At 56.7% G+C, this 16,705-nt stretch overlaps 1 protein-coding gene across 1 annotated transcript in view; it reads left to right on the top strand.

The window, feature by feature from the left end:
• MN1 (MN1 proto-oncogene, transcriptional regulator) overlaps positions 1 to 14,928 on the top strand; it is a 48,254-nt gene extending 33,326 nt beyond the window's left edge. The window contains exon 2 of the mRNA XM_043558047.1: positions 11,867 to 14,928. Within this exon, the coding sequence (XP_043413982.1) occupies positions 11,867 to 12,048 (182 nt within the window). The 3' untranslated portion in view covers positions 12,049 to 14,928. The remainder of the gene's footprint in view (positions 1 to 11,866) is intronic.
• Positions 14,929 to 16,705: the final 1,777 nt, after the last annotated feature.

The following is a 16,705-nucleotide window of genomic DNA, read 5'->3' on the forward strand; positions in this document are numbered from 1 at the left end:
AGGGGAGGGAGGGAAAGCAAGCTGGGGTAGCAGGCACACCTCCCCTCAAAAGTGTAGGCCCGACCTGCCAGATCCCCCGGAACACGGCTCTGTTCCCTCTTGTTTTGCTGGGAGTGACCGACCGGCTCCCCCCAAGCCCAGACCAGCTTCCCTTGTTCCACCCGTCTCTCTCCCCCAGGCCACGCAGATGCCATGGGTGAGTAAGACAATACGGCCTGTGGACTCACACAGACCTGGGTTTGGATTCCGACGCTTCACTTTCTCGCTGTGTGACCTTGGCTCCGATAGGATCGCTGAGGGAATAAACGAGATGAGCCAGTGAGAAGGCCCCGGGACCTGCCACAGGGCCTGTGCTCTGTCCACTGGTGTCCCCTTGGGCCCGCTTGTGCCCAGCCCGTCCCTATCCGTCCACGAGGGGAGACTGAGCTGTGACAACCTCCTTCTGGGGGGAGGGGTCACCCATCTCTCCTGGCCTGATGTGGCTGACTCACTCTGCCTTGGAGGGCCCACGTTTCTCTTTTGCTGCATCGTAGATACATTCTGGAATGATTTTTTTAAACGTTTATTTATTTTTGAGGCAGAGAGAGACAGAGCATGAACGGGGGAGGGTCAGAGAGAGAGGGAGACACAGAATCTGAAACAGGCTCCAGGTTCCGAGCTGTCAGCACAGAGTCCGACACGGGGCTCAAACCCACGAACCGTGAGATCGTGACTTGAGCCGAAGTCGGACGCTTAACCGACTGAGCCACCCAGGCGCCCCTACTGACTTTTAAATAAGAAGGCAGGGAGGAGGGAGGTGGCCCGAGAAGGAATACCAGGGACACAGTGAACAGGGAGGACATTTCTGATTCCTTAAGGGTCTTCACAGATTAGCAGCATTGTTCACATATAAACATGTTTCTAGGAAGCATGTATTGAGTGCCTACTGGGTGCCTGGATGCTCCTTCCTACTTGTGTGAACTTACATAGACAAGTGACGTCATCTCTATAAGCCTCAGGTTCAGGGTCAGCCAACTTTCACTGTAGAGGGCCTGAGAGTGAATATTTTACGTTGATGGGTTATAGAGTCTCTGTCACAACTACTCAAATCTGCCCTCGTAGCATGAAACAGTCATGGACTAAATGTAAGTGTTTGAGCGCGACCGTGTACCAATAAAACTTTATTGATAAAGTCAGACAGTGGGCCGGACTTGATCCATGAACTGTAGGTTGCTGACCCTGGCAGGTCCTTCACCTGTGAAAAAGGGGTTGGGAGAATAGAAGCCGTCCTCCAGGGTTATGGTGAGGGATGAAGTTGTGACAGGTATTAACTCTAATTGTTGTCTGTTATTGTTAATGTTATTGTATTCATTCTCCCAGCTGCTCTGCCCGGTAGGTGTGTGGTCTCATTTCACACATGGGGAAACTCAGATGCAGAGAGATCAGGGAACTTCCCCTCGATGCTTCTGCTTACCGTTGGATAACCCGCGATGTGTGTCTTTTGTGCCTTGGTTTCCCCACCAGTGTCCTCAGAGAGAATTCGTTTATGTAAATGCACAGGGCACGATGTTCACGTCCATCGTGTGGAAGGGAGGTAGAGGCACAGAGAGGTGGAGCGGAGTGCCTTGCAGAGGTCATCAGCTGAGACATGGCAAGACGGAAGTGGGGTTCTTGGGGACCCAGGTTATAGGCGTCTGACTCAGAAGCTGCTGGGGAGGAACGGCCCATCCAGTTAGACCAGAGCTCTCCCAGAGTACCATTCTCTCGGGGTTGGGCTCGGACCCCCCTCTTGTTGAGAGTGGTGGAACACAAAGGACCCTGTCCCCAGTGGAATGCGTTTCTAAGTCAGGTGTCCCATGCTAAGGCTGGAACGGATGAGGTGGGAGCTTCTTATTCGTTTTGACAGATTCCCAACGCCCCTCTCCGGCTCACAAGCCTACTTTGGCTCCCTTCTGCTCTCAGGAACAGAGCCACTTCCTGGGGCGTCCAGGGTCCCCTGTGACTGGCTTCATTTCAACTTTGCAGATTTCTCCTCCTCCCTGTCCCCCACGCCTTGAATCGGGGCCCCTGAGCTGGCCTCTTGTTCTTCCCAGTGACGGCACTGGCCTGGGGCGTACCTCTTGCTTCTCTCGCTGCGAAGCTTTATGTGCATTCGTAAGCCCCCCTGTATGCCCTTTCCTCTGTGAATTCTTCCCAGATACCCCCACCTGTGCCCTGCGTCGATGACACAGGCCAGCCTTTTGCTGTGGGAGCGACAACGCTCTGTTTTGTGCTTACGTGTTTGTGGAGTAACTCTCCATCAGTCTGAGAACTCTTGGGGGGGTGCTGGGAGCTCTGTGCTGGGATCACTTCTCCGAGTCCCGTGCCCCGCATACAGCTGGGCACACCTGTTCAGTAGTGATGCTTTGGCCCATCGCCCTCCTGTTATTGCTGTCTCGAGGGCCCCCTCTCCCAGGCTGTCCGAGGAAGCCTCAGGTTTGGAGAATGATGATGGGAACGGGACGAGGGTCCTGTGGGTACCAGGCACCTGGGTACCAACCCGTTGCCCCTGTCAGCAAGGCAGGAATGACCGGACACATTTTTTCAGGTGAGGAAGTGGAGACTCAGGTCGAGGAGCAGGGTCCCCCAGCCTGACGGTTGGCAGGGTTGGGATTTGAACCCAAGCCCCTGTCTGCAAAGCACATGACTCTTCCACAACTGACCCCCGTGCAGAGCCCTTCCTCGGGGACGCAGAAGCACTACGGGACACACAGCCCCCCACCGTGGGAGGACCGCAGAGCTCCCGTAGGCCCCGGATGGGTGGGCGGGGCAGGTGTCCCTGAGAGCCTCCACCCAAAGCATCAGCACTTTAAAAACTGTTTTAAATTCCGAGGTGTCGCTAAATCTGGCCTCTCCTTCCGTGGGCTGAAAGCGACGAGGCTCTACCTCAACAGGAACGTGTGTGTGTATTTGTTTCAGTTTAGTTTAGTATATTTGTTGAAGGTCCTGCCGCACGCCAGGCAGGGTGCTGGGGGCTCCGGGGAGGTGTCTACCCTGGCGCTGCGTTGCTCCCAGGACACAGGTGCACAGGCGGGAGCCCAGAGAGGGGCAGCATCCTGCCCAGGGCCACCCAGCACTAGGTTGGCCAGGGGTGGCCGGGGGTGGCTCCGGTGCCAAGGGGAACGAATTGCCAGTGAGAAGGCGAGAGAAAACAGAGGGTTGGGAGCACTCTGCCAGAGATGGGGGCTGGAGAGTGTCTCAAATCTAACAAACCTACTAGAGACGTCGATAGCAGCATCTGTCTGTCCGGGCGTCCTTGGTGCCTGGCAGGGTGCTAACTGCTCTGCTTGCGATCCCGCCGGACCCTTCTGGTGGTTCTCTCAGAATAATACTGCCTCCGTCCCCATTTCACGGATGAGAACACAGACTGGGGGGGCAGCTTGCGTCCCCAAGGCCGAGGCTGAAACCTGGCGCTTTGGACTCTGCGGGCCGTGAGTGGTCTTCCTGCTCTGGCCCCCTTGCTGGGTCACTGTGGGCACTGTCAGAAGGAAGGGGCAGGCTCAGGGGTCGGCCTGAAGCCCCCCCCCCCTCCCCAGCCTGTCACGTCTCTGCAGCACACAGGCCGGGAGTGGCCCGGGGGGTGCACGGGGCTGCATCTGTCACAGGTCACTGGCTGTGTGTCCAGAGGCGCCAGGAGAGGGAGCCCGATCGGAGGCTCGGGCTGGGGTGAGGGGCCTGCCCCGTCCATCCCGGGGAGTCTGGGCCTCCGATGCCACCCCGTCTCCTCCTCCAGGGCTGCAGAAGGTCTCCGGCATTCAGCCCCCGCCCCCCATTCCCAGCGCTCAGCAGCCTGGTCCCCATGATGCCCTTGCTGCTTCGCCTCAGTGGAGCCCTCAGCCAGTTCTCAATCTAAATGACAGCTGCCCTCAGCCAAGTCAACTCCAATTAATTTCCGAAGCCTTCCAGGGGCCTGGCCGAGCCTCGCACCAGACTCCGTTGTCCCGGCGGGCCAGCGCAAGCCCCTTCTTCACCCTTGTGGGGCCGGGGAAGGTGGGGCCTCACAGGGTCCCCCCTGATCGTTGGTGGGGGGGGGCCCTTTCTACCTCTCAGGAGCCTCCGTGCAAGCTCCGTGTTGCCCCCATCAGAGGGGGCTGATGTGGAAACTCAGGCAGCGTCTGTGGAGAAAGCATCGGATGGGGCCTCGGGTTTTGTCCTTGGCTACTCTGTCACCCGGGTCATTCTCATCCCATCTGTGAGCCTTAGAATCCTTCCCCAAAAAGCAAGCGTTGGTTTCCGGGAAAGACGGGGAAGAGGGGAGGAAGGGAGAGAGAGCACCAGAGACTCAGAGAGAGACAGAGAACAAGGGAGACTGAGAAAGAATAGTGCGCGGGTGTTGAGAGGGAGCCGGAAAGAGGAGGGACGGGGGTTGGGGGGGAGGTAACACCTGCCACCTTGGCTGGAATGTTTTACTTTTTCATGTGACTTTGATGCAGCCACACACGTTGGCATCAGACAGACCTGGGAGTGACCCAGGCTCGGCCACTGGCTAGCTGTGTGACCGTGGGCCAGCGATGTCCCTTCTCTGAACCTCCGTTTCCTCCCCTGTGAAATGAGCTGGGGTGTGGGGCCTTCTCTCCCCAGGTGTTGGCGTCATCCGATGAGATATGGGCTGAGGCCCGGCCCGCAGGGAGCCTGAGGTCAGTGCTCCCTCTTAACATCCCTGGAGCTGATGGGACTGGGGACATGGGACATGGTCATCTTTTTCCTTTCCTCATTTGTCACAGTGACACAGAAGCCGTCCTTGAAGGGCGGGCAGAGAAAGCGTAGGGGATGCCGGCAGATGCCCGGATGGAGAGTCAGTCAGGCCGCCAGCCACCAGCCCCCCGTTCCTGATCCCTGAGGTTGCGGGTGCCGTTTCCTGGGGCTTATTCAGGCCGAGTATCTTAGTGCCCCTCACGTGGGGATACTTCCTGCCCACGTCGAATGTAAAATCTCATTTCCCCAAAGGAATAAAAAGAGTCAAGGAGGTTGTATATCTGTCTACTATCAGTCATCTTAGAGAGGCCCAAATAGGCCCAGAGGGGGAGAGTGACCTGCCCAAGGTCACACAGCAAAGCATAAAATATGTAACAAATCCTTATCGGGTGCCTACTGTGCGCCAGGGACCAGAGGGACAGCTGGGATCCTCGTGGGTGTGTCTGCCTTCAGGGCCCCTAGGCCAGGCTCCTCTGACAGGGACTGGACACAGGAGGGATTGTCATCCCCTTCTACAGATGGGGAAACTGAGGCTCAGCAAGTTGAGCCGGCCCAAGGTCACGGAGCTGGTGAGATTCAGATGGGGGTGGGATGTGAATCTAGGCTTCAGTGCACGCAGAGCCGGGACTCCCCCAAAGCTGCCGAGTGTGGGGGAGGATTGGTGTAGGGCTTTGGGTTTGCCACTTTCCGGCTTGGTTCGTGGCTCTGTGGATGGACTCTCTTTGTGCAGCCTGGCATCCGGTTTAGATTTGCTGTTCCTGCTCTGAGCCCAAAGTGGGTGAGTCTCCTGGAGCCTGTGTACCTCCCCGGAGGAGGGGACACGGCCCGGGGACGCACTGTGGACGGGCAGCCGAGGAGGGGTCCGCTTTGGGGTTGTGGGGCTCTGCGGAAGGGTTCAATCTGGGTGCTAGGGGTCCCCCACATCCCCAGGGGCGGGTTCTTGGAGATGGGCCTTAGTGCTGCCTTAGAAAGGGGACTTTGGCCACCCCTGGGCAAGACTCCCTTCCGTGGCTTCTGTCTGCTGTGATAGCTGGTGGCCGTTACCTGAGCACCTGCCGCGTGCCGGGCACCGGAGAGCCTGGTGTGACTGGGCAACGAGTGGGGTGCTGTCCTTGTCCCATTTCACGGGGAAGGAAGCTGAGGCTCAGAGAGGGACAGTGATTTGCCCGAGGTCAGCCTGCTGGGGAAGTGCCAGGGACCAAGATGCAGCCCTTGGTCATCTGACTCCGAACCACCCCCACCCCCACCCCACCATGATGTTTTCCATCTTTGGCTGCTTGTTACAGAGGGGCCCTGAACCCGGGACTCCCCCTCTGCCAGGGTGAGATGTATCAGTGCTAGGGGGTTACTGGTGCTATCCTTGCCACTGGGGGACCTGGGGACAGAGGTGCCATCTGTGAGCAGGGAGAGGGGTCACATGCCTCAGAGTAGGGACGTCAGAGAAACGTTGCCAAAAGGCTGACAGCCAGGTGGATGGTGGGAGTCAGCAAGGGTGAGGAGGAGAGGGTGTTCTAGGCAGAAGGAATGTCAGGAGCAGGGTTGTGGAGGTGGGAAGGATCAGGGCTCTGTTGAGACTCTGAGGCTGGAGGCCCAAGAGGGGAGCAGGCCAGGTTATGCAGAGCTGGGAGCTTTATCTTGGGGGCCCTGGGGAGCCATGGAAGGCTTAAGCAGGAGAGGGGCCTGCTCGGGTTGACGCTTTAGGAAAGTCACCTGACTCACAGCGGGGGGAAATGGGCTTGGGGGCCAGCACAAGGCCACCGCAGGCGGGAGACAGTGGGGGCCTGGACCGGGGTGGAGGCAGGGGGGCAGGAGAGAAGCAGGTGGATTTTGGAGGCAGCCTCTTCCCTCCCTGGTGCCTGGACTCTGGGGCCTGGGCAGGAGTGAAAGGCGATGTTCAATGTCCAGAGCTAGCCGGGCCTCTCTTGGAGATGGGGAACAGGAGCCAGGAGAATCACAGACGTGTCTGGGGGCCCACGGGACTCCCAGGCTGCAGGACAGAAGGGCCGATGGGATGTGGCCCAACCCCGTGGCTCCCCGGCCAGCTTCTGCTTCCAGGCCCAGGGGCCCAGCCCCCCCCCCCCCCCACCCCAGCTGAGTGGCAGCTGTCAGACGCCAGTGTCTCCCCCTGCCAGGTCCAAATAAAGGAAAAACCAAAATACATTTCCCTTTGTCGGAATCCGGTGAGGGTGAGTCGGGCGAGAGTCATTCACTATTGTGTGCTGGGGCCCACACTGCTCCTTACATAAGCTTTGAGTTAAAAATACGCACGGAATTCTAATTTGCCTGCTCCGCCTGGGATCGCACCCCGGTCCCCCCACCCGTTGGTGGGCAGGGGGTGGGGCAGACACCCCCCCCCCCCGCCCCCGTGCCCACGGAGACGAAGAGACGGTCCCGTGGCCAGTATCCCCTGCTGGCGTATGGGCAGTATTAGGTCTGATGCCTGCAAGGCCCTGGGCTGTTGACGAACAGTGAGGGTAATAATCCTGAGAGCAGCTAACCTTTTGGGGAGGCTCCTCATGTGCTCAATCTTCGCCCGTGTTATCTCCATTAATCCTCCCAGAAGCCCGTGAACTTGGTTCCCATTTTACAGCACAGGTTAGCACCTTGCTCAGGCCGCACCCTGGATCAGCACCCGGGGGGCCCTTGATCTGGGTGCCAGTTGGGAGGCCACCCTGACCTCCACAGCCCCCTCCCCCATACCTCCGGCCTTCCGAATGGAGGGCGGCAACGGGGGGGGGGGTGGTGTGGGCAGGAGGTGGCCTGGCAGAAGTCCCCTTTCTGAGGGTTCGAGGACAGAGGGGTAGGTGGTACTGTGTCACCAAGCCCTGCCTCGGGGCGGGGGGTGCGGGGGCGGGCAGCTGCCCCCACCAAGCTCACGACCCCTGGGCCACGTGCCTCATGCGAATTGGAACCCAGCCCTGGGGATACTGAGTGCAGGGCAAGGCGGTGACAAGGTCTGTTTTGCGGACTCTGAAAAAGAAAGCTCAGTCAGTCCCCTCCGTGGGTGTGGGCGGCCTCCCCAAAAGTGAAATCAACAACGAGGTGTCCCCAGGGAGACAAATGCGTGTCTTTTCCCCTCCTCCCTCCAACCCAGGCCAAAGGGGTCCCCGGGCCATCCTGGCAGGCCCCGCGGGTCTCCCCGCTCAGGCAGGGAGTGTGCTTGCTGTGTGCTAGGCCGCGTGCTAAGCCTTTTACATGGATCATTTCATTTAATCCTCGTAACTGCCTCCATGGCGGCCAGTCCTATTATTTCCCCCATTTTCTGGGGCTGAGGTTCTGGGGGCTCAAGTGAAGTCCTGTACTCCGCAAATGGCAGGCGCTGTCATTGTTGGACCCGGTAAGGGAATATGGCATCACTTGGGTTACTCGTGTGCTCGCTGCTTTTGCACCGGCTCAGGGTCCTGCCTTTCCCCTCGTGGAATTTACTGACCCCTGTCGTGGCTGGAGAAGCACGGAAGGCAAAACCCGACACGGTCTCATGTTCACAGCGGGGTGAGCTGGAGGCAGCCGGTACCCCGATACCATGATTCCAAGTTGGTGGCAAAAACGACCAAGTCAAGTGCTGAGTTTGTTAAGGGAGGGGGAGCTGAGGAAGGGCGGATCGCTCAGCCAGGATTTGTTCTGCGCGTGAAGGAAGACCGGCGGGGGGGGTGGGGGGGGTGGGGGGAGGGAGGGGCAGCTCCAGGCCTTGCCCCTGGATTGGGGACTGAGGTGGTCTGTTCTGGCCAAGAGGGGAATGTCCTTAAAAACTGCCCCGCAGCCCTTTCTTGCTGGGCGGGCGTGACATCGGGTCCCGTGACCCCAAAGCTCCTCCCCTTGGCCCCTGTGCTGCCTGCACAGGGGGGAGGCACATTCAGGGTGACACATTTTGAGTTGATGCCTCAAGGACTGACCCCCACATGCACACTGTTATCCCCTCTTTTTCTTGTATGGTCTCCCCAAGCCGCTCTGAGATGGGCCTGCCAGGGATCACCATCCCCAAGTTACAGATGGAGAAACTGAGACTCTGCAGATGGGGCCAGCTGCCCAGGTATGGGGGATCTGGGATTCCACCTCAGCCCAGCCCTTGGGGAATCCTGGACTAAAAGGAGAGGGCTGGTCCAAGCTGGTGGCCTGGCCCCCCCGTGACCCCGGGGCAGTTCCATGCCCTCTGGGGCCTCAGTCTTCCCATCTGTCAAATAGGGATGAGGCTCACTTCATGGCCTACAGGTCCCAACAGAGCACCTCCTGTGCATGGGGTGCTGTGGCAAACAGACAGACCTCCCCTCTGCAGGCACAGTCCGACGGGGGAGGCCGAGAGCTAACAAGTGGAAAATGTGACACTCCACATCAGTTTCCGCGGTGCGCTGAGCAGCTGCAGGGTCTCCCCTGACCCTGTGAGCTCAGCGAGGGGTGGTTGTATCTCTGGGTCCTGGCCTGGGGGGCCGCATGCCTGCCCCCCGGGGGAGCGGGGAGTGAGGGCCTCTCGAGTAGGGGCAGGCCCTGACTTGAGGCTGCTTCCATGGGACTGATTTATACGCAGCCGGAGGGGGGTGGGTGGGGGGGTGGGTAGCGGCAGACCTAGGGCGTCCCCCGGCTGGAATGAATCCGGAGGGAGGATGAGTTTGGTCATGCTTTGGGGTTGTCAGGAACTGAAGAATAATATTCTCTCTTAAAAATATTCCCCGTGGATATCAGACTCTCTGGCTCGTCCCAGGCAGAAGCTGGGGAATCGTGGGCCCATGCTCTGTGACATTGGGCGAGGCCCTCCCCCACTCTGAGCCCCCAGGTGGGGAGAAGGGGCACCCAGCTGCTGGGCTTGTGGGGAGTGGGGGGACGGGATGAGATCACACACGGACAGGTTCAGCTGTATGCCTGACACTCCCTCCTTAAATCCTCCCCAAGTAAGAGGAGCAGCTATTTCTAGAAACGGCACACGGCGTGTTTAGGAGTCATCCATAACTTGGCAATAAAGCATCTTTAGGAAATGTGGCCGTTTGGGTCAGTCTGGAAGTGTCGCTCAGCAAACCCCGCTTCCAGAAGGGCCCCCAGGCCTCCTGCGTCTGAACACAGAACTTGGAGAACGTTCCTTCATCTCTCGCCCTTCATCCTGCAGCCTCAGGGCAAGGGAGCCCGGCGGCAGGGCTTGGGCCTGGGTCTCGTCTTTCTCCGGCTGTGCAAACTTTGGCAGGGGGCCTCAGTTTCCTGTCTGTAAAATGGGCCCAGGCAACTGCTCTGTTGGCTCCTTGAGACGATGTGTGCGAAATGAAGTGAGGAAGCCCCTTCAGAATTTTCTCTCTCTCTGTCTCTCTGGCAGATGCTCCCCTCCCCCAATCCAGATCTCACAGTGCTTGGAGCAAAATCCCTTTTGCGCGGACCAGGGAGCAGGGCGTCACTGGGAGCAAGGCAAGCTTGGGCTCAAGAGCAGAGGTGTAGGGGCTGGAATCCGGGGCCCACTGTGTGCTAGGGGACCCTGAATCTGATGCCTCTAGCTTCGTGGGGTACCTTGTCCCCAGGAGGCCCTGGGTGTGGCATCAGCAGCGACACCACCACTAACAAGCTTTGAAACCTCTGGCTCAGCTTCCCCTTCTGTGAAATGGGAGCAAAGACTCCAGTCTCCTGGGCAGGAGCAGGCCCACGTGGCTAGTCCTAAGGTGGGGACGAGGCTTGGGGGCCTCTGGATGGCTGCAAGGACCCCTCACCTCCTGGCCACCCCAGAAACGGATGGCAGTCCCAACAGCCCCGTCTGGGGAGTGCTCTGTGCGCCAGGCCTTTATAAGGCCCGAGGGAGGTGACATTGCCCCCACCTGGGGGGTGATGAGGAACTGAGGCTCGGAGAGAGCCGGGGAATGTGGCAGGGATTAGGGGCTCAAGCCCCAGCCTGTGACTCCACCGAGGCTGTCTCCTGATCTTGCTGTCCACCCCAGGAGGGGGAGGAAGATGGTGTCTGCCTTATCCGAATCCTCCCTGATCCGCAAGGCACATAGTAGGGACTCCGTAAAGGCTTGTTAACTGGATGAATGAGCCAGGGAGAGAGTCCTTCTCCCCAGTCCCAGCTCCTCCCAGCATGCCGGTCCTAAGCTGGGTGTCTCTGGGGCTCCAGGGTGGGAGCTCACTTAGTCACAGCCTGGCCCATTCTCTGGGAGGATTTTCTCTGCAGGCCGTGGCTCGGCTCCCAGGGGAGGCCTCCCCCCTTAATCCCGGAGGGCGGGCTGGGCGGGGTAACTCCTGCCTGGCACAGGGCCCTGGCCAGGCCTGCGCAACAGCACGCTGAGGAGGGCGGGCCGGTCACGGAGTTCAGTATCTGGGTGTGCTCCCTCGGCCGGAGCTGGGCCCCCACCCCCAATTCCAGCGCGTTAGCAGCCCCCGAAATGACTGTTCCATTCCTTCCTTGCCTTAGAACTCCCAGCTCGTGCTCTCTTTGAGTGTCATTCATACTAAGTTATGAGTGGTTGTCAGACTCTCTTGCCCCTCAAGTCTGTCGAACCCAGACATCACTATGATCGGTGGTGTTTCTGGTGCTGTGCGACTGAGAAGGAAATTGAAGGGATTTTCGCTGAGGGTGTAGGGGAGGAACCGACTCCCTCACCCGCACCAGCCCAAGTCCCTTTGTGAAGCAGCTGGGGTGGGCAAAGGACACTGGTCTCAGCAGTTTGCTGCTGTTTCAGGAAGTCCCCAGCACATAGTAGGCCCTTAGCGAGTGTCTGTCCAGAGGATGACAAGAGAATGAGCCGTGTTCTGGACCCTGACAGTCCTCCCCTCCACCCTTTGACCGTATAGCTGGCGAACTCCTACATATGCTTCAATGCCCAGTTTACATACCTCTCCTCCAGGAAGCCTTCCCAACTTATTCCACATCCAGTTAATCTTTTGGGAACTCTAGTCTGTCAGAGATGGGCAAACCCTGCCCAATTCTCCCATTTCCTGAAGGGAAACACCCGACCCCGAGCCAGGGGCCTACCCTTGGCGGAGGTCTCCCAGCCACGTCAGAGGCAACCTCAGGGGGATTTGAACCAGACATCTCTAGATCTCCTCGGAAGGTCTTCAGGCATGAAAAGAGGGCGTGGGCGGTGTCTGTCTTCCCACGCACATCTCTCCGACTCTGCCCCCCCCCTCCTTAGGGCCTCCTGCAGAGCGAGCAAGCTCCTAACCTTTCTTCTTTTTTTCTCTGCAGCCCATGACCTCCCTGCAAATAAGGCCTCAGCCACCCAGCCGGGCAACCACTTGCAGTGCCTGTCTGTCCACTGCACAGACAACGTGGGTGACACCAAGGCCCGAGCCTCCGTGCCCACCTGGCGGTCTCTGCACTCCGACATTTCCAACAGATTCGGGACGTTCGTGGCAGCCCTGACTTGAATTGACAAGAAATGCCCCTCCCCCCCCTTCCCCCCCTGCCCCCCCGGGCCCTTTCCTCCCCCCACCCCCCTCTCCTCCAGCCCCGGACCCCCTCCGCCCACCCCACCCCCCTGGTAATTTGAAAGGGCCACTATTGCTGAGTGGATGATTTTTTTTTCTAGGTTGGTACCTGCTTAGTGGCATATGGACCGGAAAGGGTTAATTTAAAGGGGAAAAAAAAAGCCTCAAAAAATTTTTTTAAAAAAGAAACTTGTCTGCCACAGTATGTTACCAGTGTTAACCCTTCTGCAGTTAGCAAACTTTTGCTTCAGCCTTTTTCCTGCTAGATATAATTCCCGTTTTTCTGTAATCTTGGCATACGTTTTTTAGATGACCTCTTTCCTTGTTTTATTTTCATGCTGCTGTATGTCCAAAGCATTGTTATTTCATAATAAGACAAGAGTTACTTTCTTTTTTATTCTCTTTTATTCTTGTCCCTCTCCCCCTCCCCCCCACCCCACCGCCTTTTCTTTCTTTTCTTTTTTTTTTTTTTTTCTTTTTGCTTTGTTCACTGCTTATTAAAATGGAAATCCTGGAGAATAGTAGTTCTGGAAGATTGCCGGGTGAAAGTCAAATTGTCATCACGATGTTATATATTGACACCCAACTGTCATCAGTCAGGCAGGAGCCAAACAATTAATGCCCCCCTTAGGTCTTCCGCCTGGGATTTTGTTTTGTCTGTTCCCTAAGAAAATAGAGAGAGATATATTTTTTGTTCCTACAAACACACGCTCAGCCTTCAGCTCCGTTCTGTCTTCTGCTGGAAGCTGTCCTCTCTGCAACGGAGGTGATGATGTGTCCAGCCCGCTCAGTGGGAAGGAGTCGGAATGTTCAACAGTGGTGTTTTTTCTCTCCTTTTCTGGGCCTCTGTGCAAACGCCCAGGCTCTGAATTTTCATGCTATGCTAACCAGCCTTAGTGTGCATGGGGGATGGTGCCTTTCCAGCTTGCAGAGCCTCCGGGGGCTCCTGGCTCCCGCCCTGCTGCAGCCGGGCCCGGCTGGGGTGGTGGGTGCCCAAGTTAGGGGAGGATCAGTTCTTAGCCCTTGACCTTTGCCGACAGCTGTTCCCATGCAGGCATTGTGGGAGGAAGGAGGTGGGATGCGTGTATCTCCCTCACCTCTCCCATTCTGTCCCCACCTCCCCATCTGTGTTTTTCCCCCTCCAACCTGGGCAACCAACCTCCCATCCCTGGGAGGAATGGGGCGTTTGCCAGGGCAGGGAAGGAGCCCTCAGGCTCAGCCTGCCAAGCCCCCCTTCTCCGAACATGGGTGTATTTCTCTGCAGGGGTTTGCGGGCTCCTGCGGGTTATAGGAAGGAAACAATGAATAGAACCAATGACTTTGATTCCTGGGCCTTTTTATGTAAGCCCGGAATACCCCCCACCCATCTTTTGATTTAACGTCACCCTGTTGCAAAACAAGGGCCAAGTGCTCTGCGCCTCACCAAGAAATAATCTCTCAGAGCCGAGAGGGGGGGCGGCTAGGTGAGTGGCATCAGAGAGCGGGGCTCCTGGACCCAGTGGGGGACCCAGAACGGCAGTCATTGGAAGCCCAGAGTTGGTGGGGTGGGCACCTTTGGGTGCTGTGGATGCCTACGAAAGGCTTGTATGGCTCGGCGGGGTGTGGGGGTGTGGGGGGGCTGTGGGAGGCACACAGATTCCAGGTGGGCCAGACAAGAAGCCGCGGATGGCCTCTCACCCACGTCAGTATCTCCCCTATTTGACTTCAGTTTTTGTTCAAGAGCAAGTCTTACTGAACGCCCCGTTTTGAGCCTTGCGTCCCCTCCCCTCTGCCCCCAGGTCCCCAAGAGTTCACAGACCTGGCTTTTTTGTTGTGTTTTAACAAGTGACCTGAAGGCTTGGGGCTCACCATACAACACCCACACTTTATTTCAAAGAAATTTTCAGCGAAGGGAGAAGAGGGTCATCTCACTCTTTCCCCTCCCCCTCATCTTTCCCGCGAAGGCGGGGGCGGCATCCTTTTGGCTGGGGTCTTGAGACTAGAAGGTCCTTGCATGGACTGTCTGACCAGAGCCTTGGCCCCGGGCCCCGTAGAAGGCAAGCAGAAGCAAGGGGTTGTGAACTGATCAGCCTCCAGAAGGTGTGAACCGTTTTCTGCCTCCAGAGGAAAGAAAGAATGTCCCCCTTCCCCGGGCTGCAGGAGGGTCAGTCACAGTCTGAGCAGAACTCCACACCCCCTCTGATTCCTCCATGTACAACAGGTTGAAAGCTGCATCATTTTATTTTATTTTTTAAACAGGAATGATTTCTCCTTAATTGCTTAAGGCCGGGGAGCCAAGCGTCTTGACTTTCCCTGTGTTGAGTTCATTAGCACCTGGCCATCAGCTCAAGGTCCCCGCAACGTCGGAAACCCCTGAAGTTTTAAGCTTCCTCGCTCCCCACGACCCCAGAATGGAACAGCTTTAAAAATAGCCTTAAGCAAAAGGATGTTATTTCATTAAATTTGGTTTAATGGAAAGAATCAAAGCAAATTAAAAACACGCCCAACCCACGAGACTCCAAACACTGGTAATCGGTACTGCATAGCAAACTTTTTTTTGGGAAAGAAAACGAAAACGTTATTGCACATGTAAAATATGAAATCTTAACTCTGCTGTGTGTTAGGCAATCCTGTAATCTTTTTTGACTCTTAAAAGAAATTCATTTCTGAAATGCTTGGTTGGAAGACTGTGACAATAGCTCATGAAATTGAGTGTTATTTTTTTCTTTCTTTTTTAAAAAAAATATGTAAAGTGCAGTCTTCTGTATTCATGCATATTGTATATACCTGTATATGTTTTCCTGAGCAGCTAAATAACAATAAATATGACGTTAATGGTGACTGTGGTACATTTGTGGGCGGGGCTTTGCTTGCTTTTCCTCCTGCCCCCTCCTTTTTCCGTAGGTCTGTCCCAGGTTCCATGGGGGACGGGAGTGCAGGTCTGGATGCTGCAGGGCGTGCGTGCACGCGTGCTCATGTGCATGCGTGTGATGATGCTGTTCTAAGTTGGGTCATCTCCGAGTTTTGGAACCCGGGCACTGTTGATGCCTGGGCTGGATAATTCTTTACGGTGGGGCTGTCCTGTGCACTGTGGGGTGTTCAGCAGTATCCCTGGCCACTACCCACTGGGTGCCACCTGGGACTGAGAACCTCTGGTATCTGATGGGTGCCGGAGGGAAGGGGCAAGGAGAGACCACCCGAGTGGCCTTGCTGTGGCTATTCTTTGGGGTCCCAGCACTGAGTTCAGATCCCAGGGGGCTTTGTGACCTCCCGCAAGCGACATTTGGAGACTCCCACTTCCCCTTTTTCCTCATCTGTGAAATGGGTCAGATTTGTGGAGTTACAGGAGACAACACATGTGGACCCAGCAGGTGGGAGGGCTCCATGTGGATAAATTGCTAGCGCTGTATCCTTTCAGAGCGGGGCACAGCTGACAGCCTGTTGGGCTCGGGCTCTCCTGGGCTGGATGCTGCTTCCTCCGCGAACAACCATGGGCTGTGGGCAGGTGGTTTAAGCCTGGTCTCCATTTTCTTGTCTCAGAAATGGAGCAAATGCCATCTAGCTTGAAGGTTACCATGAGCGCCAACCCTGTTCCAGGCCCCGTAAAAGCTCTGCCACCTTATGGGCAGCAGCTTCATTCTGGTATCTGCAGCCTCGGACTCGAGGTCATTGCAAAACAGTAGTTTGCAAAAGGGGGTTTGGGGGTGGAGAGACAAAGTAAATTGCAGTTAAAAGTGAGAATATGCCCAATAGCCCATGGCAATATGAGGGATGAATGTCACTCTGTGAGATTCATGAGTCCCATGTAGGGGGCTTAGGGAGGGTTTCCTTCAGCAAGTTATGTCCGGGTGGGGTTTTGAAGGATGAATAGGAGTTCGTCTTACTCATCCCAGCATATAAATTGACCCTAATTGGGCAGACATTTTGTTGTATTTCTTCCCTTTATCAGTTCAGAGTCTCTTTGTATACGCAAAGGCATATTTGTCAGAATATAGAGTTTTAAGGACAAGGCTCATATATCCACTTTAATTTGGAGATGCTTAAAAATCTCTCTAACCTTTAAAGGTCTCCTGCTCAAAATGACAGTGGTGTATGATCACGTTCAGTACCCAAGGAAGGGAAGCGATATGACAGAATGATGAGCATTGGGTGTGGGCATTTGGGAGACTTCAGGTCGGTGTGAAATGACTGAGGGGCTGAGTCCCCCTGCTGTCGCAGAGGGCCCAAGAACCAGAGAACCACGGACTGGCACGTCACTTGGGGGGGGGGTGGGAACATGTGACATGGGGGCTGCCACGTGGGGGTGCATGTTGGCCTCGGGGGGGCTCCAAGGGAGGGTACAGGTTGCAGTTGACCTTTCCATCTGGACAGAGGAACACCGTCTTAGCCAGATGTCCGGCCACATAGCTTCTCCACCCAGCACTGACCTCCCGGAAGGTTGAGGCTCCATCTCAAGACAGGGGTTGAAGGACAGCCTAGGTGGCTCAGTCGGTTAAGCATCCGACCCTTGATTTTGGCTTAGGTCATGACGTCACGGTTCGTGGGCTGGGGGCGCAGAGCCCGCCTGGGATTCTCTCTCCCTCTGCCCCTCCCCTACTCGCACTCATGCTCTCTTTGA

This window comes from Prionailurus bengalensis, chromosome D3 (assembly GCF_016509475.1).
Source record: "Prionailurus bengalensis isolate Pbe53 chromosome D3, Fcat_Pben_1.1_paternal_pri, whole genome shotgun sequence".
In the NCBI taxonomy this organism is placed as follows: Eukaryota; Metazoa; Chordata; class Mammalia; order Carnivora; family Felidae; genus Prionailurus; species Prionailurus bengalensis.